The 24,281-nt window shown below is 49.5% G+C and overlaps 1 protein-coding gene across 1 annotated transcript; it reads right to left on the bottom strand.

The window, feature by feature from the left end:
• Positions 1-194: 194 nt before the first annotated feature.
• On the bottom strand, positions 195-23,167 carry PABPC1L (poly(A) binding protein cytoplasmic 1 like). Its single transcript, XM_084645906.1, has 15 exons — positions 22,962-23,167; positions 21,774-21,967; positions 21,073-21,188; positions 19,949-20,088; positions 18,683-18,777; positions 18,145-18,282; positions 17,435-17,530; positions 16,491-16,757; positions 14,893-14,983; positions 14,343-14,471; positions 11,584-11,723; positions 7,443-7,536; positions 4,846-4,976; positions 1,831-1,921; positions 195-862 (listed from the first exon to the last, which is right to left on the bottom strand). Exons 1-14 carry the CDS (start codon positions 23,152-23,154, stop codon positions 1,838-1,840), a joined length of 1,908 nt encoding a protein of 635 aa, XP_084502032.1. The 5' UTR covers positions 23,155-23,167; the 3' UTR covers positions 195-862; positions 1,831-1,837.
• Between the last annotated feature and the right edge of the window lie 1,114 nt (positions 23,168-24,281).

Here is a 24,281-nt window from a genome sequence, read left to right as displayed (position 1 = left end):
ATTTGCCCATTCACCGAGCTTCGTTACATCTCTTTGAAGTTCCTCACAGTCCTCCCTGGTCTTGACTAACAGACAACTGTGTCATCTACAAATTTTGCTGCTTCATGGCTCACCCCCCTTTCCAAATCATTAATAAGATACATTAAAACACTGGACCTAATAAATAATCTTGGGCAGCCCGCTGTTAGCCTTGTGCCAGCATGAAAATTGACCATTCAGTCCTACTCTTTTCCACCTGCTAGTCAGTTTTCAGGATTATAGGCCTCCAACCCATCCATCCCTCCATTATTGCTGAAGATCAGCCTTAGGTCTAATCACTTACTGCCACTTATACAGAAGAAACCATTTCTTCTTGAAAGAAAGACAGTGACGAGCACATAGTGAGGGCAGGTGTATCAGCTGTTTATGGTGTCAACTACATGAACAAATAAAACATTACAGAACCCAAAGAACTTACTAAAAATGACAAGCTCTGATGATTCATCATGTCATGGAACACTACAACTGAACCAATCGTGTCTCCCTCCTCGCCACTCACAAGGAGAGGTTGTCATTCTACCACGTGCCCCCCTTGTTAACATTTTCACTACCTGCTCTCAGTGGTGAGGATTGTCAGAAGAGAGCTCACATGGACAGTGTTACATAGATGCAGTTCATTTATGGGGAAAAATCATTTTGCAAAGTTTTTGGTGCACAAAGAAAAAGTAACGTTGGGCTTTGAATGCAAGTCAGTGTTGCTGTCTGTACACAGAAAAAATAAATAAATGCGTCCAATATATGTGGTGATGCATGTCAGGGTTGTAGTTGCTTTATCTTCAGAGCCAAGTGTTCTTCAGAGTCCCTCCTCTACAACAAATATACACTTTAGACATGTTAGACACAGAAGCTCAGTCTAAATTAGCCTAGAGTTCACATACCAATACTGAACTTGAATTAAGTGACCCGTGAGAGCAAGGAAACTGCATGACCAAACTTTATCTTACAAAGGGGTGCATAGAAGTTCTGGCCATTTCTTTTCTGTTACCAAACAGGAAAGCTGGAAGCTTCTGCTGGAGTTGTACTGGGATGGGGCATGATCACTGCTAATGGATCCAGATTAGAGGCTCTAAGATTCTAAGAGGATAATAGGTTAAGCCAGCGGTTCTAAAACTGGGGTAGGACCCCTAAGTGGGTCAGGACCCTATTTTAATGGCATTCGACTTGCTGGGGCAAAAGCTGAAGCCTGAGCCCCACCACCCAGGGCTTCAGCCCTGAGTGGTGGGGCTCAAGTTACAGCCTCCAGGGCTGAAGCTCTTGGGCACTGGCTTTGTCCCCCCGCTCGAGGTGGTGGGGCTCAGGCTTTGGTGGGGCTCGGGCAGGCTCTGGCTTCAGTCTCCCCTCCTGGGGTCATGTAGAAATTTTTGTTGTCAGAAGGTGGTCGTGGAGCAATGAAGTTTGAGAACCACTGGGTTAAGCTATTCTGCAATCCCATGTGAAGGCATCAGGAATGATTTCACCAGATTCTATGAGGGCTACAAGGAAAGCCAGATTGCTTTATTTTTCACCTCCAAGTTGCCTCCCCAGATTTACATTGAAATTAACCCATTTAGCATTAATTTTTCTCTGGTACAATCATCAAGTTTTGGAAAATAGCAGGAGACATCGATTCATATAAAGGAATTAAGTTTGAAGTCGGGGTCCAAGACAAAAAACACACTCATTGCTTTCCCAAGTCCACCTTGACTAATCTTGACAAGACTTCTCTGGCGCTCACATTCCAGGCAGAAAGGGACCCTTCTCCACATTATACCCTGCCATGAGACCAGCTTCCGCACAGCCTTCCACACCTACCTGGGTCTCATAGGAGGAACGTTGCAGCACTGCTGTTAAGCGATGATTCGGTAGCCTGGTGTGCTTGGAGCACTGCAACCGCTTCCTCGATCTCACAAAGCAAAGCACAAGGTGGAGAGAAGTTTAGTTGTTCTGACACCTGGAAGCTTCCTACACAGGTAACAGTCAGGATACTCAAGGCTTCCAACTTGACCTTAGTATAGTTGTCCCTTCCAAGAGGCAAGTTAGTTAGCAGGGCTGCTATGTTTAATCAACATTGCATTTAGGTTAGATTATTTTTATTTTGAAGTCTGATTCCCCACTGCCTCAAAACTCCAGAAGTTACACTCAATTTGTTAGTCTCTAAAATGCCACAAGTACTCCTTTTCTTTTTGCGAATACAGACTAACACGGCTGCTACTCTGAAATCACTCAGACAGTAGATGAGCCTACTATAGCCAGTTCCTAGGTCTATGTGGAGTTCTGCCTTCTGTAATAACTTCAGAGGAGCCCCCCAACTACCTTGAGCACGACACGGACAGACAATGGCAGTCCTGACTGAAAGGATGGCAGTAGCTATCAGCACGTGCATCCCACATGCTCCTGCTGATCTACTCGGCAGACAACAACCCACCTCCCTTTTCATACAGCTCTGCGCAGTCAGGGCACTTTGATGTCTTCTGAAGTGCCTGGTATTGGCCACTGAGACCCACTTCCTACGGAGATGACCCAGCAGTCTGATCCCACCTGATAAACCCCCGTGTTCATTTAAAAGGGAGACACAGGTGAAAAATATTAATCCTGCCTCCAGTAGCAACGAAATACAGCCAATCCGTTCAGGACAGAGGTTTTGATGGGACCCTGGGGCCAAACGTACACCAGATATGCAAGAAAAATATGAAAAATTTCACACAGCCAGTATTTTACCAGCTCAAAATTCAGAATAAAGAGGTTGCTGCTCAGACTGAATGTGTCAGACAGGATTGGAGTTTGCAGCAGCCTCAGATTTAGCAGATTCATTTTCATGCTATCCAGGCTCCTTTATGGGCTCTCTCTTATGTGAGTGATATTACAGGACTGGAGAAAGCAAAGTGTGGAGACCTGATGACCTACAGCTTCTAAAAAGTTCTAAAGGAAACAGCTTACAGCAGAATTTGCCTTCTGAGAGCTTGTTGCCCAATGACTACAAGCAAAGTCGCCAGGATCTTGTATTATTACAGACTGACTGAATAGCTTTTGACACTTCTTTAGCACAACATATAATCATAGGATATCTAGGAACTAGCTCTGTGTGAACAAAACCCTATAAACCTGCCCTTGTGTCACCTTCACTTTATGATCGTGGCCCTTGGAATCCAAGATTTAAACCAGCAAGAATGGCCGCATTTTTAAGAGAGGGAGCCTGGAGTTACTTCACTTATTCAGGGAATATGCAAGCCCATAGTCTGGAATATGCAAATCTCTATCTGATTTGGTCTCTCCCTTTGCTTTCTGTGCTTTGCCATGTAGCCACCAGCCACTTGTCCACAAACAGGTTCCAGACACCCTCCAAATAACTGAGAGCCAAGTGGTTCCTTTAAGGTTTTACATGTGAAAAAAACAGTCGTACTTAGAATATCAGACTAAAATGAGTACAATGCAAGCTGCTTCTGTCACGCGTGCTGGGAGATTGGCGGTTTCAGGGGGAAGCATGTCCACATCATACAGCCAAAGCACAGTTTGGAATGGACACACCCACATCAGAGAGATTCCAAACTGGAATAGCAGGGGATGTTTGCAGGACGGAGATGCAATGGCCAAGCTGTGCGGGGGGTGGGACCTAGTACAGCACCAACACATACACTACGTGGCTGTAGCCAGAGCTGATATTTTCATAAAGCACTGGATTCACTCAAAATGCCCCAACATTTAAGGGCAGTGCATACAATACAGAGTCTGACCCCCAAACCCAGGATGAGTTTGACATGGGTTAAGTGAAGGATTAAAACATGAAAAATATGTTGGAATAAGACAACCAAACATTCAGACACAACAAATCTCTCTCTGACTTCTGAATATCCCTGTGCTATCTTCACTGTGGGACATCTCTTTGAAGCAAGTCACATACTGCTCCAAGTCCCTTAACTCTCTCCAATCCCTCTGGTATCTTCTGGTCTCAGCTCTGCCAGCTTCTGGTTACCCCCAGCCAATCTCTCCCTACATGCACACTGACTTTGGTTCTCAAGAAGGCCTAAGAATCCTGGAGTTTCCTTATGGGAAAGAATCAGCCAAGCTATCATCCGTTCTTGATCACTGAGTATTTTGTCTCTAACAAGAGGGATTTAAAAAAAACAACAACACAACCCTTCAGTTAATTGATCGTCAAACTTCACAGCCTTGTAAAGGCCAGAGTGGCCATACCTCGGAGGGTTCCAAACATTTGTAGCCAGGAACAAACATGGAGCGTGTCCAGACTAGCCCTGATGTACTAAGTTCCTAGAGCTAATTGGCAATCAGTTAATGAGAGGTACAAAATGCTCCTCAGACAAACTCTGAAAGAACAAATCCTTCATTCTGCTTCTGCTGAAATCCTTATTTCTGCCTCTACTTCTGCAATATCTTCCCAGTGTTTTTAGAACTCTGCTCTCTAAACTTCCAGAGCAGTCAGAATGCTGCAATCTTTACCGTCTTGATCCAGAAAACTAGGACATTCCCTGCCTCAACTCCCACCATGCTTCCTATCCATCTCCAAATGGATTTCAAAATTGGTCTCCTAGCTTCCAGAGAGCTGCTGCACTCTAGCCTGGCCTCTTCTCCTCCCACAGTTCTGGAGAGTGAGGGGAAGGCGTTGCATTATCATTTGAGCTGCTTATTTATCAGGAGCTGTATCTGCTTTTCCATCTCACCCTAAAACAATGCTGACCCTTACCTCCCTGCAGCCCCTCTGCACACACACATTCGTTAGCAGCTTTACTATTTGCAGCACCAGATTCTTTCATTTTGTGACATGCATTGCATTGGAAACATTCATTCTTTAGAGCGTTGGCTACTTCCTACCTTGGAGTGGAGGGATTCTGGTGATTCTAGCATAAGCAGCAGCTCCGAGTTATCGATCTCTAGCAGCATTCCTGTGATCTTCCCAGCCAATGAGGCGTGCATGGCATGGATTAGGGGGTAAAGGCGTTCACCTGGTCACAACATCAAGGATAGCCTTACACATTATGGAAAAATCCAAGGCAACTTCAGACCTTTTTGATTCAACATCCTCTCTCCAGCCCTACCCAGCCTGCCCCCGCACAGAATGAGTCCCAGCTCTGATCTTCTCTCATCAGGGTAGGAGGGGTACAGATCAGGGAGATCACTGTTCACACACCAATGCTTTGCTGCAGAGGTGTTTGCAAGCACCCAGATCCCATGTTCCAAGAAAGCTTCCAATCCCTGCTGGGGGTGTGAATGCACAATCAGGACCTGTACCACTAGTTACATTTTCCTTGACATTGAACCACGGCGAGAGAATCTGGTGCTAAGATGAGGGGCCAGGAACAAGGACTTATACCAGCCAGGTGCTGTGCAAGCTTCTCCTACACAGCTCTGCCAATACCCCTCAGTGCTGGGCTCCCCACACACAGCTTTGCCAATGCACCTCAGTCCCGAGCACAGCCATGTGCCTCCCTGCAGTTGTTCCATTCTCGGGCCTCTCTTAAGCAGAGAAGGGGGTTTGTAACATGCACAGATTGGGATCTGGACGATTTCAAGACTGACAGTGAGCCCGGTGGGTTTGAGAGAAAGCTGAAATCAAAGCCCGCTGAAGTTAAAGGGCTGATGCCCTGACTCACTATGCCATTCGGCTTCCCAAGAACAGAGTCAGACATGGCTGCTAGCCAGGCACATTGTGCAAAATGGAGATGGTGTCAACACACAGCTGCTGAGACCTGTTCTACTTGTATGCTGAATGGGGCCGATTCTGGTTCCCAGCCTTTTGCTGCTTGAACAGGTGAGAAACTGAGTGTAGCAGCATCTCCAGCTGCAGCTCTTCAATCCTGCTGTTTCGCACTAGTCCCCATAAATCTGAAAGCCTTGGATTAAAATGTTTTTAGCTATGAGAACAGGGTGATGCTTAGGAGACCACACATGGAAAAAAGTTTGGAAGACTGGGTATTAACAAGAGGCATAGTTGCTGCTTCCTTTACAGTCTGTCATTGGGACACGCAGGCCAGAGCCAGAACCAGACTGCTAGAAAAGAACTATGTCAGCTTCTCTATCCTGCAGGAGCTGTGGTCACATCTGCACATGGAAGTGGATTTGGAACAGTTACTCAGGTGCCAACGTCACTAACACCTGTGAAGTGCCATCCAGGGCTAAGTAATGTTGTGTGAACAGCAACCAGTTTCACTGGCTGGAGAAAGGCAGCTTTATCCAGGTGCAGAGATATTAACCAATTAGTTGAGTGAGGAGCCCCACAGAGTTCCTCCCCCAAGACTGAGTAGAGCACTGCCCTGACTTTATTGGTAGCGTTTCTGGTTGGCATCCTTTCGTCGGTGAGAATTGGTAGTGTACCTAATGCGCTGAAAACAGGCCAAAAAAGGTTGCAAAGACCATGTTTTGGTAGAGCCACGAAAATAACCTGAGTCACTAGCATTTCTCTGGTGGAACTAGAATTTAGTAATCAAGAAACACAGCAGCAAAGCAGATGGCAGCTCAGGGAGAGCTTCCTGGATGCTGCAGAGAGAACACATGCAGGGAGCAAGGCTGCTGGCTGAAACTGGAGAGCAGCAGCCACCTGCTGCAGCTGGGCTGTATTGAAAGTGCAGCAAGCATTGAGAAAGGGAGAATAGCACATCTCCCAGTACCCTTCCTGGTGGGTTGGAAAAGGGCAGTATGGAGAATATTAAGAGTGTCTGTTTCTAAGGGAGCTTGCTTGGAGTGCCAGTCTAGTGATGAAGGAATGGTCTCTGCTCAATTCTATATCTGGCTGACCCAAGTACCTGAGACAAGTGCTCTACCCATGGAACCGACAGCCAGGCCAGTCTCTCTGTAGCTAAGCTCTTTAGAGCCTGACAAGCATCCGGATGCAACGTCTCTGCACAGCTTGTGCTCATGCACCAACACCAGCTGCTCAGTCAGCGGGAAGTCCCAGACTCCATGTGAAATTGAACACTTTGGCAGAGCCTGATCGCCTGCTAGAGACAGCCCTTGTGAGGTAAACAGCTGATTGACAGGCAACAAACTGCTCACCCAGAACCTGACAGGAGCAGTGAAGTGTGTCTTTGAAATTCAGGGGCGCCTGAAACATTGTCCCCATTGTAACCTGGCAGAGCGGGCAGGGTGGAGCTCTCCTTCGTGTTCTGAGCTCATAGGTTTTCCCTTAGCCTGGCCCAGGATGCAGTGACCCATCGCACCACTCCCACAGGCTATGGTACAAAGGACTACAAGCAAAAGCACTCCACAACACAGCCCAGATTTAACAAGAGTTTGTTTCTGTTGCCTTGGAGACTATCGCACAGGCTGTGGAAATCCCACAAGTGCCACATACGGGGCTAGGAAGAAACCTTGGGCTTGTTGACGTGCAATACACACACAGTGCAGCAACAGCTCCAGTAGGTCAATATCCTCATTCTACCAGGGTGTAAAGGAACAGCTTCACCGGCACCTACCTAGCATTTGCTTCTGCTCCTGAGGAGGAGCTGCAGCGAGCATGGATGCAGTCAGAGGCTCCTGCCCATGAATATGAACAGCAGGTTCTCCAGCCTGAACAAAGTACAAGGGATAGAATCACTCAGAAGGACAGGAAGCAGCATTTGGGCTAATCAAGGTACGCAAGTCATATTTTAGAAGCAAGGAGTCAGGGAAGAAGGGCACAGTCTATTGGGAGGGCTTGGTAGTTACAGCCTCTTTTCATCTGGGGATCTCAATCATTAACCGTAACCCCTATGAGGAAGGCAAGTCAGGGCTGGATGAAGGCAATCTGTGGCCTAGGCACATCAGGAGGCCTGGTCTGCACCTAACACGTAGGGTGACCCGGCTATATCACTCAGGGCTGTGAAAAATCTCACAGCAATGGAAAACCTGCTTCCACCTACGCAGGAGGTGCCCACGCTCCAGTGCTCTGCAGCACTGCTTTGTAGCTGTGCCTTTGTAGCACAGACCCGGCCCGTGTCCCTGCCCAGAGAGGCAGGGCAGCAGCATGGGGCCCACTTATCAGCCCCCCCACTAGGGATGGCAACAGAGGCCTGTTCTCCCCACCAAAAGGCAGGAGTGGCAGTGGGGGGGAGGCTTGCTTACCCAGCAGCAGCCTGGATGTGTCTGTGGGTGAGGGGTTGTGCCTGCTGCCCTCTCCTGCCACTCAGCTCTCAGCTGGAGTGGTGCTGGCAGTGCCCCTCAGAGCATGGGGTACTCCACGGAAGTGCGTTGGGGGGACTATTCACACCTCTGCAAGCTAATGTGTACGGAGCCTAAAGCAAGGAGACTTCGCTGCATCGGTTATACTTGACTCATGTTTTCAAGCTTTTATTCACAATCATGAGGCTAGAAAGATAATTTCAGCTTTCATTAAAAAAAAAAAAAATAGTGGTATTGTCTCACAACTCCAGCAGCTGGGTCCCTAAGCAGGAACCTGTAGTGCCTCAGTCTTAATCCAGCCCCAAGGCAAGTTACCCCCATTTTGCAGATGAGAAGCCTGAGCTGTGCTGATTGTGAGCTGCCCATGGTCACACACGAATCAATGGCAGAGCCAGAAGTGGCCCCAAAGAGCCTGGAATCCCAGTCCCCTGCCCTCATCACTAGAGCACAGCTCCATTAAATCACTGGCTTCTTTCAGGGCCGCCCGCACCTGGACTTCCCAGACAGCATCTCTCTAAAAGGCACAAGAGACTCGTTTTTAGCAATGCTGAAAGCCATTTGAGGAGTCCCATTTTCAGTACTAGAGGAAGAGCTTCCCTATTCCCACAGAGGAGGAGATACTCAATTCCAGCTTTGCTACCAGCATTAAGAATCAACCCTGCTAAGTGGCAAGAGTCTGGCAGTTTCCAAGTGGGCTGATAAGAGAGCAGAGTCATAATACAAAGAGAATCTGTACACTTCAGGAGGGAGACTAAACTCAATCTCCTCTCCTCTCCCATCCCTGGGGACTCTCGGTATCTGGGCTGGCCAGATTTGGCCCAGCTGATGGTCTCCAAGGAGGGTGAGGGCTGCACCAAGGTATCAAATGGAGGAGACTACAGCACATAGATGAGGCGTCCACCCAAGGCACTAGACGCAGCATGCCATGCTTTGCATTGATCTGAGTGGTCTGGCAGGTAAGGTCAAGATGCAGCTCTGTATGATTGGGTGCCTGCCTTTCCTATCTGCAGGCTTAACAGCCAGATGGTAGTGCTCAGTAGGTGATGCTTTAGCCACTCCCTCCTCTAACAGGACCACGCAAGATAGAGCAATTCCCTAAAGGTTAGGATTGCCAACTGTCTAATCACACAAACCCAAACACCCTTGCTCCGCCCCTTCTCAGAGGCCCCGTCCTGCTCACTCCATCACCCCTCCCTCTGCTCTTTGCTCTCCCCCACCCTCACTCGCTTTCAGCGGGCTGGGGCAGAGGGTTGGGTGTGGGAGGGGATGTAGGGTGCAAGCGGGGGCTCTGGGCTGGGGAATGGGAGTTTGGGTGCACAGGAAAGGGTGCAGGCTCTGGGAGGGAGTTTGGGTGCAGGAGGGGGCTTTGGGCTGGGGCAAGGGGTTGGAGTGCAGGAGGTGGTGAGGAGTGTGGGCTCTGGCCGGGCAGCGCTTACCTCGGGTGGCTCCCAGTCGCAGCACAGCGGAGCTAAGGCAGGCTCCCTGCCTGCCCTGGCCTCATGCCTCTCCCGGAAACAGCCGACATGTCCTTGTGGCCCCTGAAGAGGGGAGGGGGGCAAGGGTTGCTGCACGCAGGCACCACCTCTGCAGCTCCCATTGACCACAGTTCCTGGCCAATGGGAGTTGCAGAGTCAGCGCTAGGGGCAGGGGCAGCACGTGGAGACCCCTGCCCACCCCCAGGGGCTGCAGCAGGGGTGGTAGGTTTGTAGAAATTTTGGTGGTGCCCAGAACCCCACCACCAAACGCTGTCCCCTACCTGCCTAAGGCTCTCTGAGGAAGTTCGGGTGGGAGGAGGAGGTCTGGGGTGCAGGCCTTGGGCTGGAGGAGGGGATTGGGGTGCAAGAGAGGTACAGGCTCTGGGAGGGAGTTTGGGTGCAAAAGGGGTGAGAGGTACAGGCTCTGGGAGGGAGTTTGGGTGGGAGAGGGGGTCTGGGGTGCAGGCTCTGGGACTGAGTTTGGGTGCAGGCTCCGGGCTGGGGCAGGGGTGCAGGCGGGGGTGAGGGGTGCAGGCTCTGGGATGGAGTTTGGGTGTAGGCTCTGGGCTGGGGCAAGGAGTGGGGGTGTAGGAGCAGGTGAGGGGTGCAGGCTCTGGGAGGGAGTTTGGGGTTGGGAGGGGGTGCAGGGGTGAGAGCTGTGGGGTGGGGCTGGGGATGAAGGGTTTGGGATGTGGGAGGGGCTCAGGGCTAGGGCAGAGGGTTGGGGTGCAGGAGGATGAGGGCTCTGGGGTGTGGGAGGGTGAGGGCTCTGGCTGGGACTGGGGATGAGGGGTTTGGAGTGTTGGAGAGGCTCAGGGCTTGGGCAGAGGGTTGGGGGTGTGGGATCTGGGGTGGGGCAGGGCTGGGGATGAGTTTGGGGTGCAGGCAGGCTGACCCAGGGATGGGGCCAGAGAGGAGGACTCCCCCCAGCCCTCTCCCTGCCAGCAGCAGTGAGCTCTGCGGGAGGGCCCTCCCCTTCCCCCCAGCAGCACACCCACCCCACACCACTGTCACTGCACATGGCCCCTCTCAGGTCCAGGAAGCCTCCTCACCTCCCCTGTGGTGGGTGCCGGGGGGGGTACCTGCCATCATATGTGCACCTCCTCCCCTGCTGCTGCCCCTCTCTATAGCCTCACTGGGGGGTAAGGGATGGGGCTGCCCTTACCCAGCGTGGGGCAGGAGCGGTGATTGCGGGCGGGGGGGCCCCCTGTGCTGGTGAGGGTCCTGCCAGAAAAGGGAAGGGTCTGAGGTGGAAGGGCAGGGTAAAGGCAGCCTGCCCTGCCAAGAGTGGTTGGGGGGACACTAGGACCCTGCGGCGGCAGTTGATGCTGGGAGCCAGCAGAGCAGAGTGGAGCTGCAGGGGAGAGGCAGGATACTCCTGGGGCAGGGGGAGGTGCCTGGGGGCGGCAGGTGTGGCCAGGGGAGAGACCTGTCCCCGAACATTGGTGGAGCCAGGCCCTGTGGCCCTGAATATTGCCGGAGCCTGGACACCACGGGCCCATATAACTCGCCGCCGCTGGGCTGCAGGGATGGGCCAGCCACTTCTGGAAGCAGTACAGGGTCAGGGCAGGCAGGGAGCCTGCCTTAGCCCTGCTGCAACGCTGGACTTTTATTGGCCTAAAATCTTCTGATTTGGCTTCAGTATCCTCCAGGAGATAGAGCCCAATTCCGAGATACTCCCGGCAAAACCGGGAGGGTTGGCAGTCCTACTCAAGGTGCGACTCCATCCTTCCTCCACCTCCACCAGAAACTCTCTAGCAGCAGCAGCAGAGTTCTCATCAAATGCAAATGGGAACACCAAAGGCCTTTCAGAACTTGGCCACCATCTTTGCCCGGCAGGGGATCAGGAAACAAAGGCTATTTTTGAATGGCCACGGTTCAGCATTCTGTTCCGCTTCTCCCTCCCTGTGACTCTTGAGCAGAACACTGGGCTCTGCCCCAGCATCAGCACCTCTAGGACAAAATCCTGTGAATGGGTTACCTGTTGTACCAGCATAGGTGCCACGTTTCCCATCGGCTGGATGTTCCTCACCGCTGAGGAGTACTTATACTGTGGCACGCCCCGCAGCAGGGCTGGTGAGGTGGGTGCACGGGCACCAAGCGTCTGGGTCCCTATGTTGGCTGGAAGAGACACAGGAACATTAGCAAGGAAGAGATGTGCCAATATGCATGTGCACAGGCATGAACTCTACACCTGCCAAGAGCATGAAAGTAGCATGCCAAGCGGGGCACGTAAAATACGCCCCTCAACTTCAAAGCAACGTGCGGGTGCCACTCAAGTTCAAAAAGGCTACGTGCTCTCCTAGCGCAGGGTAATCAATCAGGGGAGTGGGGGGATGTCAACGAATGGACCTGTCTTTTTCATTCCCCACCCATAGATTGACGCCTCTCAGCATCAGCAGCTGAAGGGCAGCACCAAGCCCTGGTACCAAGGCGCTTGCCCCAGGCCCCCTACAGCAAATGCATCAGCGAGGATGGCACAACGGTGCTCGCTCACAGCAGGAGCCACAGGCAGCATGCTGTCATTCGTGCAGGAGCAGGAGGCTGCCCTCCTCCTGCTGCCTGCCTGACTCCGCAAAAGGAAAGTACAGAAAAAGGACAAAGAAAACTGAAGAGAAACAACACTGATGGGACCCTCCAACGCCCCCCCTCCCCGCCCCCATGCTCGTGTGGGCTGTTTCCATTTCACATGGATTGTGGGGCCACCAGACCTCCCACTTCACCATTTGGGAGCAGCATTACAGCTTCCTCATGCACCCTGCTCCAAAAACTCATTGGGGAACCACTTTCCTTCCCTTCAGCTACCAGAAGCCCAGAACCTTGCCAAAGAGAATGGACTCAACAAAGTGTCTCTGACACCAACTGCTTCACATCATCTGCTCGTTTAAAGAACAGAAAAGACCGAGGGCCAAATACAGAAGCAAGTCTAAGTGCCACAAAGACAGAGAGAGAGAGAATTTAGGCCAGTGCAATTCCTGGCAACTCCAGCCAGTAAATTACATATCTTAGACCACCTGAGACTTGTGCCTCTTACCAACATGCAGCTTCTACCTCACCCCCTTTACACATCACCTAGAATTTGGCCAACTAAGTCCAAGTGTGAGAGACTGACCTGGTGTAACTAACACACTAAGGAGCCAGAAATGCAGAGAGTAGCAAGGAAAGCAACTAAGTCCTACATACACATCACCCCCAAAGCTGGCCCTCAGATTGTGCTGTTGAACCTGCTAAACCTCCGCCACCACATCACTTATGCTAGTGAAAAGTGACTAGGTAAACTGACTGACAAGCCACTGAGTCTCTCTCATAGGTATCCTTGACTTGGATACCTAGCACAAGAGGCCAAGACAGTCAAACCCCATTCCCCAGTCCTGCAGAAGCAAGAGCTGCCTGTCAGTAGATGAGCCCAGAGGGGATGAACTAGATGCAGTCATGGGCAGGCACTCACTGCTCAGAGGAAACCCTGAGAGCAACAGCCAAACCAAATCTAAAGGCACAAGATTAGCACAGAGCATTTTCAGACCATCCATCCCGGTCAGTCTCCACCATAAGCACTGGCAATTTCTATTTTACTTGGAATCTCAAAACCTTTATTGTCGTTTAACTGGAGCCATTAAAAACCACTTCCTTTGTCCAGCGAATCCCTTCAAATCTGTTTTTGCCTGGAGAACACACTTTGCCTGAATGTTAAATCTCAGACTGTGGTCATTACTACTGAACAGCACATGGTGGGACCAATCAGGATCAGGGTCCTTTTGTGCTAGGCACCGACCCAAAGACAACAACATTCTCTGAGAACTACAAACCCATGCACTACTAGTGCTGTCTGAGGCCTTGTCTACACTACGCATGAAAGTCTTTCTAAGCTACGCAATTTGAGTTACATGAATAGCGTAATTCAAGTCGACGTAGCTTAGATCTACTTACTGTGGGGTCCACACTATGCAATGTCGACGAGAGAGTCTCCTGTCGACTCCCGACTCTTCTCGATCCAGTGGAGGACAGGAGTCAATGGGAGAGCAATTGGTGGTTGATTTAGCGGGTCTTCACTAGACCCGCTAAATCAACAGTCAATCCTCCGGTAAGTGTAGACAAGCCCTAAGTCCCTTGGGGACACACTATGCCATTCTACTGCAAGCTTTTGGGGCAAGGTTCTTACCTACACTCCAACTTCAAAGGGAGAGAGGGCAAGATTTTCAAAATCCTCCACTGCCGCCCCCCCCACCCATTAATAGGCTCGATAGAATTTCTATGTCTTTATTTTTATAATTTTGACAGGTAATATCAATGTTTACTGGGAAAGATTAAATAATTTCCCATACCTGTGAAAATTTAAATGACAGTAGATGCTGAGATTCAAAAAGTTAAGTATTATAACCATTACAAATTGTCAACATCACATGTCAAAACAGACAAAGTCATTAGCTGGAAATCAAATTCTAAAGTTCTCAAGCAGTATTATTCTAATTTTGCCTATCTGCAAATTTTGATCATCATCATCAGGGGAAATATTTCTCTGTCAGTCTGTGTGTGTACTGTGAAATCGAGGTTTATCGACATTTACCGACAAAAATCTAATCCTCCCAAGCCTACCCATGAACAACTGCACAAGCCAACCCTTCCTCCAAAAGGCAGAGAGAGAGAGAGAGAGAGAGAGAGACAGACAAAGAAGACTGGGGCCAACACCCTCCTGGACACGTATTCACTAGATACTTCTAGTCCACTGCCTCCTTGACTTACCCACTCTCTGGGCATGTGGTGGCACTCGGGGCACCTGGGTGGATGCTTGTCTCATGGTGCTGATGTTGGACAGCAGGCGCCTGGGTGGAGCTGCTGCCCTCAGGATTGGGGTAGCCGTGTGGTAGGTGGCTGTAATGATTGAACACGCTGTAAATTTCCCGATGATAAAGACATGGAAGGAAACACCTGTGCTGGGACGTGAGCCCGAACAGGCAGTGTTCACCGGTAGGGTGAGAGAACGAAGGGTTTGACACGCAGACAAGAGGGGAGGCCTTTTCTCTTACTCGATGCAATGCAGGCAGGTTTGCCTCCCAATGCTTATTGCCTGCAGGTGACCCACCAACCAACAGGTTCCCCCTAGCTGCATGGTTTGTGCTGCTTTTAGAGAGCGTTCAGTCCTAAACTACCCCATCACCAGAAGGAAAACACCAAAACCACACACCAAGCTGCGCAGAGCAGACACAAAAGCACGCTGTTGCTCCCCTCCACCACACACACACTGCCCATCACAGGGGGCCAGAGGGGGCACAGCAGATTTAGATTCACTCACAGGGAGGCCTGGAGGGCTGCGTGCTCCACCGAGGGGCAGGACGGACTGGGGCAACTGGGCTAGGACTGTAGAAAGTAGCTCTGGTTTGTGGCTATGAAAGGAGCAGAATACAGAGTGTCTCACTCGCCAGTGTGAATCAGTTAGTAGAACCCTACAGCAGCAGCAACAGGGACTGTAACTCGGGAACTGCAGACGACTGGACGAACGGATTGAAGCAGAGATCAACAGATCCCTTCATGAAATTGGCAGCAGCATGATTCAAACGCTTCCATAAGTTACCGACATGACTACAGACCCAGGACCCATTAATGCCCAGTCATGAGGCTAGAGAAATGTTAGTACCCAGGTAAGCAGGCCAGTTAGGGCTAGGATATCCTGAGGGACTGGAGTCATTAGTAACTTCTGGCACAACGATAAAGGGGGAAAGCCCCAGATGGCAAGTCTGGTGAAATTGCTAGAGGGAATCACAGCTCTGGGGTTAAAAGCAGAGGACAGGCCTGTGATAATTCAGATATTTAAACACCGAGCGTCTCAGTAATCTCTCTATAATGCCAATCACGCCAATGCATTCTAGGCATTTATACCACATGCAGTGCCGTGTCCTCAAGTGTTTTACAGACCCATTTCCTGTTGCCTCCCTTCCTGTTGCCTGTACATCTTCCAGCCATCCCATTCCTCTGCTCCTCCCACTCACCTCTGCACCTTCTATGCCACCCCAACACATCAACTCACTCCCTCTCGGCTAAAAAGCAAACCCACTCTCCATATGCCTACACCTGCATCACCCTTGGTCTGCGAGGCCTTTCAACAACAATCCACTCAGTATGCCACTCACAGGAAGCTCACTTGAATCTCACTGTCTGTACAAAGTGGACAAGATTTTTTAAAAATGGGTGCCCAACATTATGGATCCGGGTGCCTCTTTAGGTATGTAACTACATGGCCTGATTTTCAGAATTGTTGAGAAGGCAGCAGCTCCCAATACTTCTGGGGAACACAAAAGCAAAAACAGTCCATTCATTTAAGGGTCGACACATGGACTTAGGAGCCAGGTTTAGGCACCCAGTTTTGAAAATTTTGCCCATTGTGTTTACACACTGTACTATGTACACCAGTTAGATTGTAAGCTCTTCGGGGGCAGAGACTCTTCAATGTCGGCAGTGCTGGGCATGCTGACAGTGCTCAACCAACAACACAAGCACGCGGGGCAAACCGGAGTCAGGCGACACGTGGCACAGTAGCCCATCTGATAAGCAGACAGATGATCAGGACAGACTCTAATGGTAACCAATTCTGCATCAGCTTGGTGTGTCAGGGGTTGAAGGACGGCAAGGCTGAGTGCTTGGAACAGAGCAGCACTCAGAATGACACCTGTAGCTCTGACATCCCTAGAATGACAATCTTTGGTTTGTCAACTTTAGGGTCCCAAAACAAGCTATTTGGTTCAATTATTCTCAGTGCTGAAGATGCTGAGGTGCCAAAGAATCAAATACACCCCTCCCATCCCAAAGACAGGTGAATCTGGCCCGAGGCAAGCTCCTCAGACTCCCTATTGGTCTGCTGATGAGCCCCTCCCAGAGGGATGGATGGGGCCTCACCTGTGGGATGGCAGGCAAGAAGTACCCTGTGGGTGCCTGGAAGGAGCCAAGGAGAGGGCCAGGCAGGGCCCTCATGGTGGCCAGTCTCTGCATATACTGGTTGGTGAGAATCGCTTTTCTTTCCTCCTTTCTTTGAGCGAGGGCGACGTACAAAGGCTTGGTGCTGACGATCCGTCCGTTCATTTCCGTCACGGCCTTGGTAGCCTCTTCTGGGGAGGAAAAACATACAAACCCAAACCCTTTGCTGTGTCCACCCTCTGTCATCACCTAAAATTAGATTAGAACACAACAAAGTCCACTGAATGCCAGGCACTCCATCCGCATATCACACAGAGCTGTCATCACAGGTGGGGACGTGAGCAGGGAGGGAGACAGTGGACAGCAGCCAGCCTCAGAGGCAACCGACAGTGTGGCCTGAGGCTCTAGGGGCTGTGTGGGACTGATTTCTTTCAAGCAAGGTTGGAGGCAGGAGCCCTGGGTGCAGCCATCATACAGTGTAAGTCACATGTAATAATCAAGGGTGATTTTTTCTAAGTGTCTATTTCTAGCACCTATTTCCAGCTGACTTCAAAAAACAACAGCTCTAGTAGCAGCCTAGCATGTGGTCACATGCGGTTGAGGTGGGGGACACATCGGAGCTGGATTCCTGACCCGAGTTCCCTGGGCTAGCAGGGGCTGCGAGCACTGCAGAAGCAGCAGATAAGAGTCTCCCACAGCAGCAGGGAGTATTAGTGATTTATTTGCATAATCTGAAAAGCTACAGGCGACAATGCAAGCCAGTCACAACTCAAGGGCTGGGGACTGAGGCTTACGCAGATCCAAAGTCTAGGACTTGCTATGTTCAGTACCAGTGCCCCATAAAGCACCACCAGATCGAGATCAGTGGCCATTTAGGATCTAATGCCTTGTGAATTAGACTCCCCGTGGTAGCCCAGTTCTCTTACCTTTGCACTAGTAATGGTACCATATGGAGAGAACTCCTTCCTCAGCCGCTCATCATCAATACCATCATCCAGGTTCTTCACATATAAATTCACTCCCTAAGAACAGACAGTGCTATAACTAGATTTCTCCAGAAAGGTACAGCAAACATCCCAAAACTCAGGATGGCTACAGAAGGCCCACAATAAATGTTCCATTAGGAACTTGTTCTGCTGTGTCTTACTGACTCCTTCCCAGAAGACCATATTTGCAACTAACTATTAATACAAATCCTCCCTTTTTTTCTGGGCATAAAAGTATGTGGCAGATACAGTGAAGTCACTGACTTCCCGTGGGGGTTTAGGACCACACTGGTTTTATACACTCCTCACTTGTAGGTGTCGCCTATAAGTCATGCCCCGGAGGAGTGTGTAACGCACGGAACTGGACTGGCTCCTTTAAGGATCCAGTGCCACAAATGCAGATATATGAAATCCCAGCACACTGGGCAAGCAAGGAGGCTCATTGCCCTGAGAGAGATGCTAGCTGCCATTGGGATTTTCAAAAGTGCTCACTCAGCAACGGCCATGCCTTTGTATCTGGAATGCCTGAAAGCTTCCCTTTGAGGCTAGGAGGCTCAGCAGAGACATCCCATGCTGTTACTCCATCTGGCAACCGTGCCAGAGAGCAAACAGGCACATGGCATGAGGCACCTCCATTTCTTTCCCATTACCTGGTATCTGCTCACTCTTTCCTGTTTGATCTGTTCAAATTTACGCTTCAGTTCACTCTGACGCTCCATCCTTTTCTGAGCTCGGCCAACGTACACCATCCGGCCATTGATCTGCTTCCCGTTCATGTCTGCCACAGCCTGCCAGGAGACGATCCCAAGTCTAAGCACAAAAAGAAACCACAGCCCCAGCACCCTTCCAGCCCCCTTGGTGTAGGCTTTATTTCCCCCCACTGCTATTAGAGATCTTTCAAAATAAAAGGTATAAAAGCAGCTTTGCTTCCAAGTTTGGATAACAGGGCAGATAAGAGCTTCCCTTTGCCTAGGATGACTGCCCAGACAGACTCACTGGCCACCCAAACACACGTTGTTAACAAGAAGCGACAGGACTTGGAAGTTATGGAATCTTTCACACTAACAGATCGGTTAGTTGCATTTCAGCAGCTGGCACCAGTCAACTCCTGCTCATGAGAATAAAGGCCCAGCCAGGCCTCTAAATGTCACAGATTCAATTAAATATATAAAGCAAAGACCCTCTTGCCTTCTGGGCTTCTTCGTGCTTCTCAAAGTTGACAAACCCGAACCCTTTCGAGCGACCGGTATCGTCCATCATAACTCTGACGCTCAGCGTCTTCCCTGCAAACAGAAGAGTGCAGTGCCTGAAAACAGCCTGGAGCAGAAAGATACTGTCCACCAAGGTCTCTGCTCACAGCTTGAGGCAATCACCCCTGCCTCCTCCGCCCACAAATCTCCTGCTTTGTTAGACCACAGGCCAGTGCTGAGTGATGTGGGGGCAGTGGCAGCAGTCCAAGGAGATCCACATGTTAGGGTGACTCCAAAAATACACTGGTGCAGAATGGGGGCGATGACAAGTGTCTACTGCAGTGTGGACGTTCCTCTGCCAGCTAAGGCATCCTGGCTAACAGGAGTGACACAATGCTGGTAGATACAGGCACCCCAACTCACTAGCTTGGTTTCTCCAAGCCCTCCCCACTAGCAAGGTGCTCACAGGAGCTATACAGCCAGACAAGTCATAACCCAACATATCTACTGGTTGGCACAGCAGACCTGGGTTCAGTTCCTGATGCCCAAGGTTACACAGTAAGACAAGTTCTGGTGCCTCAGGTTCCTCATCTACAAAACTGAGACAAATATTCCCATCTACCTTAGTGTGAGGAATCTAGTCACAGAAACACAGCCTTTGAGAAGCACAGATGAAAGGCACTACAGAAATCCTAGATTATTTAGTATTTCTCAAGTACCAACAGTGTGCTCAGGACTCAACATCGAACAGACCTTGTTCCAGGAACCAAGGAGACAGTCACAACCCACTGAGAGACCCAGAGGAAAGAATAACTTTTGCTTTTAAATTCAGACTAGTAATTTAAAGAGATTTAAAGGACATTTACCTTTCTGTAACTGGATTCCATTCTCTGGCACAGCTCTGAGAAGTTCTACTGACTCACTTGTCTGGGGAGGGCAATTGTTTGTGGTTTGTTTTAAAAAGCAAGTTTGTTTTGAAAAGCTACCAGTCATCCTCCATCATCATGGTCAAGAGCAGGTAATCAGTGATTAAATTAATGACAGTTCTGCAAAGCTGCACGAGACCACTGCAGTCATTTGGAATGACTGGTGATCTCCTCAGCTGGGTTTGTTCTTGGATAAGTGTTACCACTAAAACTATTATATAAATAAGAGAAGAGATCTAACTCCTCACTCAGGCTCTTCCCCTTGAACATACTCCTTGGTCCCACTGCCTCCAATTCACCATCCACTGTGCAGATTTTGCTGTAGAAACGCTACTCACCAAACTTGGAGAATATTTCCCGCAGTCTGTCATCATCCATATCATCCCCAAAGTTCTTGATATAGACATTGGTGAATTCCATCGCTCGTGCCCCAAATTCTGCCTCCCGCTCTCTGCGGGATTTAAAATGGCCGACAAAGCTGCAGAAAGTAAACGGAGGAATGTGAATCTTCACCAGACATCCATTGGCCAGGGGAAAAAAGACATGGGAGCCAGTAGAGTTGCTTCTAATGGTGACTGTCGCTTTATCACTAGTAACGACTGTGTATTTTTGCATCTCAGCAACCTGAGCAGATCCTACTTGCATACTCCCCCTATCCCCACAGACACTGACTATTGTTACTTAACATTAATGCTGCAGTAGCACCCGGAGGCCTTAGTTAGCACAGGGCCCCCTTTGCTGGGGGCTGTAAAGACACAGAACAACAGACGGTCTCTGCTCCAAGGAGCGCACAATCTAAGAGCCATCTCATACCAGGCATTGCTCAGGGGATCTCACCGGATCAAGCAGATCCTAACAGAATTCAATTATTTGCCTTCTCCCGCTCCTAGATGGTGTACGGTCTGCCCCTCCTCCCTGCAGGGCCAGCTCCACCCTCAGAGGATCCCTGCCCCCGCATCCCAGCTGGGCAGCAATGACAATACACAGGCAGCGATCTAGAGCTCACTAGATCCAAGAACGCTGAGGTCCTTCACAGGAGGGGAGGGGAAGAGAGGACTGGAGAAGGCTAAATCCTCTTTCTTCCACGTTCTCTTAAACTGAATTCTTAGGGAGTCAGGGACCAGTACAGACCTCTGGACATCTGCGGTGCTGCATCACCAACATGATGTATGCCTGCTCTCACCTGGACTAGGGATTTGTTCGCCCTGTGCCAGCAGCTCTCAGCCTCCATACAATCCTACCAGGATCATCAGCATAACTCCAAAGCCCAGTGAAAAAAGGGCAGAAACAGCATAGGCCCTAACAAGGAGCATGTTTGCCCACTGAGCAATGCTGATTATGCTACACCACACTGAGCAAATACCGATAACCAAGAGTCTAGTTACTATACAAAGGCCACATTCAGAGAGGGCTATTGAAGGGAGAAGCAGCACAAAATGAGGATCCCCCCCTCCCCACTTACACCTTGCGGTCATTGAGCAGCATCCCGTTCATGGTGTCAATGGCCCGATTTGCGGCCTCATGGGTCTCAAAGTGAACAAAGCCATAACCGCGGGATCCGTTCTCATCACAAACCACCTGCCAAGAGAGAGGCAGAGCCAGACACTGAAGAGCCCTGAAAAACAGAAGGCAGACCTCCCCTACCCCCTACAAGCCCGGGCAGAAATCCCTAGCAGCCACCCATGCCAAACCCAAGTCCCATTGCCAAGGAACATTCAGCCTCACTGTCATCTGCTTTTCACCAAGCTACAATACCTAGAGCCCCATGTTCATGGCACACTGTCACGTGGGGAGATAAGAATATAGGTCACAAGCTCAGCTCCCAGGGTTGACAGAAGCTGGAAACACCATTGAGGAAATGTGCTGAGCACCTGAGATAGGAAGTGGTCTGCACTGCTCTCAGGAGATCCCTTCCAGCCGAGTGAGAGTGCATCAGCTCTGGAGCAAGTTGCGTCCAGCTTCCTTTGCCAGTGGAAATAAGATAGCAGCGGTCCTCCCCAATAACCCTTTAAGTCTTCTATTCACTTAGCGGGTGAAAATTTAAAGAAAACCACACAAAGCGATGCAAAGAGAATTCAGATCTCAACCAGTTTGACAACCCTTGTAACAAAGTGCAGGCAAGTCCTAGGATAAATCTTGTTCTTGCAGCGAAAACATACGTACCTTGCAAGAAAGGATATTCCCAAAGGCTGAGAATGTATCGTACAAGGCTTTGTTGTCAATGGAGTCATCCAGATTCTTGATAAAGACATTTCCAACCCCTGATTTCCTGAGGCCAGGATCTCGCTGGGACCACATGATTCGAATGGGCCGACCTTTGATCACTTCAAAATTCATGGTGTCCAAGGCCCTCTCAGCTGGCAGGAAACATGCACATTTATTATGAACAAGTGAAGACAATTACAAGGAGAGAAGAATTGTGACATGGCCTGATATTCCACCTACTGTAACACTGGCTGTCTGCATGATCAAATTGTTACAAGGAGCAGGGAAGTGTTATTTTCTAGTCTCAGCGTTGGGAAAAAGACCCCATTAAATCACAACCAGAGAGGCAGCCTAGGAGCTATATTGCAAGCCACCGTAGACACACCAGACAGTCCTCTAGTAACGTACAACAGAAGAGTCAGGCGATGGGCTCTGATCATGTAGCTGCCCAAGGCTCATCTACAGGAATCTGAGAATCCTTCTGCCCATTAGCACTGAAGAAAACTCCCCATTTGTCATTCACAGTAAAATGGAACAAAGTTGCTTCTGCTTTGAGCAATAGAGGATTTCAGTCTCCAGTGCTACCGACCTGGCACCCTTCACCAGCTGTAACCTCATTCCAAAAATCAAAGGTGTCTTAGAGGTTTTGCCATTTACTTCAGCAACATCTTAGTTAAAATGAGAACAAATCCCTGCCTAGCAGTTCTGATGCTAGAAAATGAGAGTCCCGTACAGTTTGTCACTGTCATCGTGAACACACACACGGCAATACTACTTTCCCCTGCTCTGCTCTCAGAGGAGGACAATCAAGTCAAATGTACCTTTGAGCGCTTGGAGGAAGGTTATTCATGTATGTTGACTTTTTCACCTGGGTACAAAACTCAACTGTAGGGTCCCTGGTGTCTCCCCTCCCACCCTCTATCTAGGTGCACACATGTGATCAGACACTCAGATACCACGCTGACGGGCACCATGTAAGAACCCAGGATAGGTTTAGACTAGATCCAAGTGAAAACAAAGCATTAAGTCAGCATTTATTTTAAACCTGGTAGCCTTAACGTGACCCATGTAATCAGCCCTCACACCCCATCCCAAACCACAGATTTAAAAAACAACTTTCCATAGGTTAAGTTTTATCAGGCTTACCATCAGCAGGCTGCTGAAAATTTATGTAGGCATAACCGAGCGATCGACGCGTGGCAACATCCCGACAAACTCTGATGGACATGATCGGTCCAGCAGGTGAGAACTTCTCATACAGCATGGCTTCGGTCACATCTGTGTGAAGATCTCCCACATACAAAGAAGCTAATGGATATCCAGGGCCACTAGCGTTCATGGTCGACCACAAAGCTTAACTTTAAAGTGAAGCAAGACCAAGTTACTGTCTGTGGCACAGAGGATATTTTTGTGCCAAGATAATAGAATATGGACTTTGGTCACATGCAGCAACCATCAATTAAAGTCTCATCCCAAACCCCCAGTTGCCTAGGAAGAAGTTGGCTGCAGTGCAGAATCCAGAATCCATACGTTCTCTCTAGTAACACATCAGAAGTGAACTACCCTCCAGATATACCACAGACCCAGTATTTTCAATAAGGCTTTGCTCTCACTTATATTGATAATGAAAAGCTTGACAGGTTTATGTACATTACCAGAACCCTGTTCCCCATCTCGAGCAAACTATAAAGACAATAGGCTACTTAGCTGGGGTGGTGTTCTTTATTTTAAGAGATGCCAAATGGAATTTCATTCCACAGTAAGCAAAACAACGCAATGGATTTATATTATAATCCCTTATACCGTTTTCTTCCCCTGTTCTTCAGACAGAAAAGCAAATCCAAGGACCATGGAGGGCATTTGCTGTAATAGACATTTCCTATGAAGGTGTTACCATTCATAGTATGACATCATAGCTTTCAGTATCACTGTATATTGTACTGTTCCAGGGTGACATCACACTGCAAGATTCACTGTTGCTGAAGCAGAGTGCACTGGTTGCCATTGTGCATGTTTTGTCAAAGATCTAGAAGGGTGTAGGACAAACATACATGCCGTAGAAGATGGAGGCTGGGCAAATGGCCTCTTAAGGAAAGGCTAAATAGTGCGGGGAGTGGGGGGATTTAGGGGAGTAGGGCAAAGTGGCAGAGCCTGTACAACCTTGGACAAGTCACACACTCTGTGCTTCCCCTGCTGTACAACAGAGATGACATTAATACTTCCCCACCTAAGAGGGATCCTTAATGGAAGGTGCTAGAGAAATTCACAATAGTGCCGCAGATACCCGAGCAATCCCTAACAACCCAGCCCCACACTTCAGAGGACCGAGGCCCAAACAAAACTATTCCACATACCACTCAAACACTAGCAAAAAGGAAACAAAGGCTTTCAGGCAGAATATCAAAGAAAAATAACGGACTGAAATAAATGGCTGGTAATGAGGCACCAACCAGTGTAACCAATGTT

Source organism: Lepidochelys olivacea, assembly GCF_965140295.1.
Source record: "Lepidochelys olivacea isolate rLepOli2 genome assembly, chromosome: 13".
Classification (NCBI taxonomy): Eukaryota; Metazoa; Chordata; order Testudines; family Cheloniidae; genus Lepidochelys; species Lepidochelys olivacea.
The sequence above is the reverse complement of the archived record's forward strand: the minus strand, read 5'-3'. Positions and strand labels throughout refer to the sequence as shown.

Bases quoted from the DNA above. Each gene is read 5' to 3' on its own strand.
- PABPC1L (XM_084645906.1), bottom strand. From the start codon at position 23,154: ATGAACGCTAGTGGCCCTGGATATCCATTAGCTTCTTTGTATGTGGGA. The intron at 18,283-18,682 runs GCAAGAGGGTCT...GTCTCCTGGCAG, and splicing joins AGCACGAAGAAGCCCAGAAG to GCTGTGGCAGACATGAACGG. The intron at 14,984-16,490 runs GTGAGGCCCCAT...CTCCTTTCATAG, and splicing joins TCTTGCCTGCCATCCCACAG to CCACAAACCAGAGCTACTTT.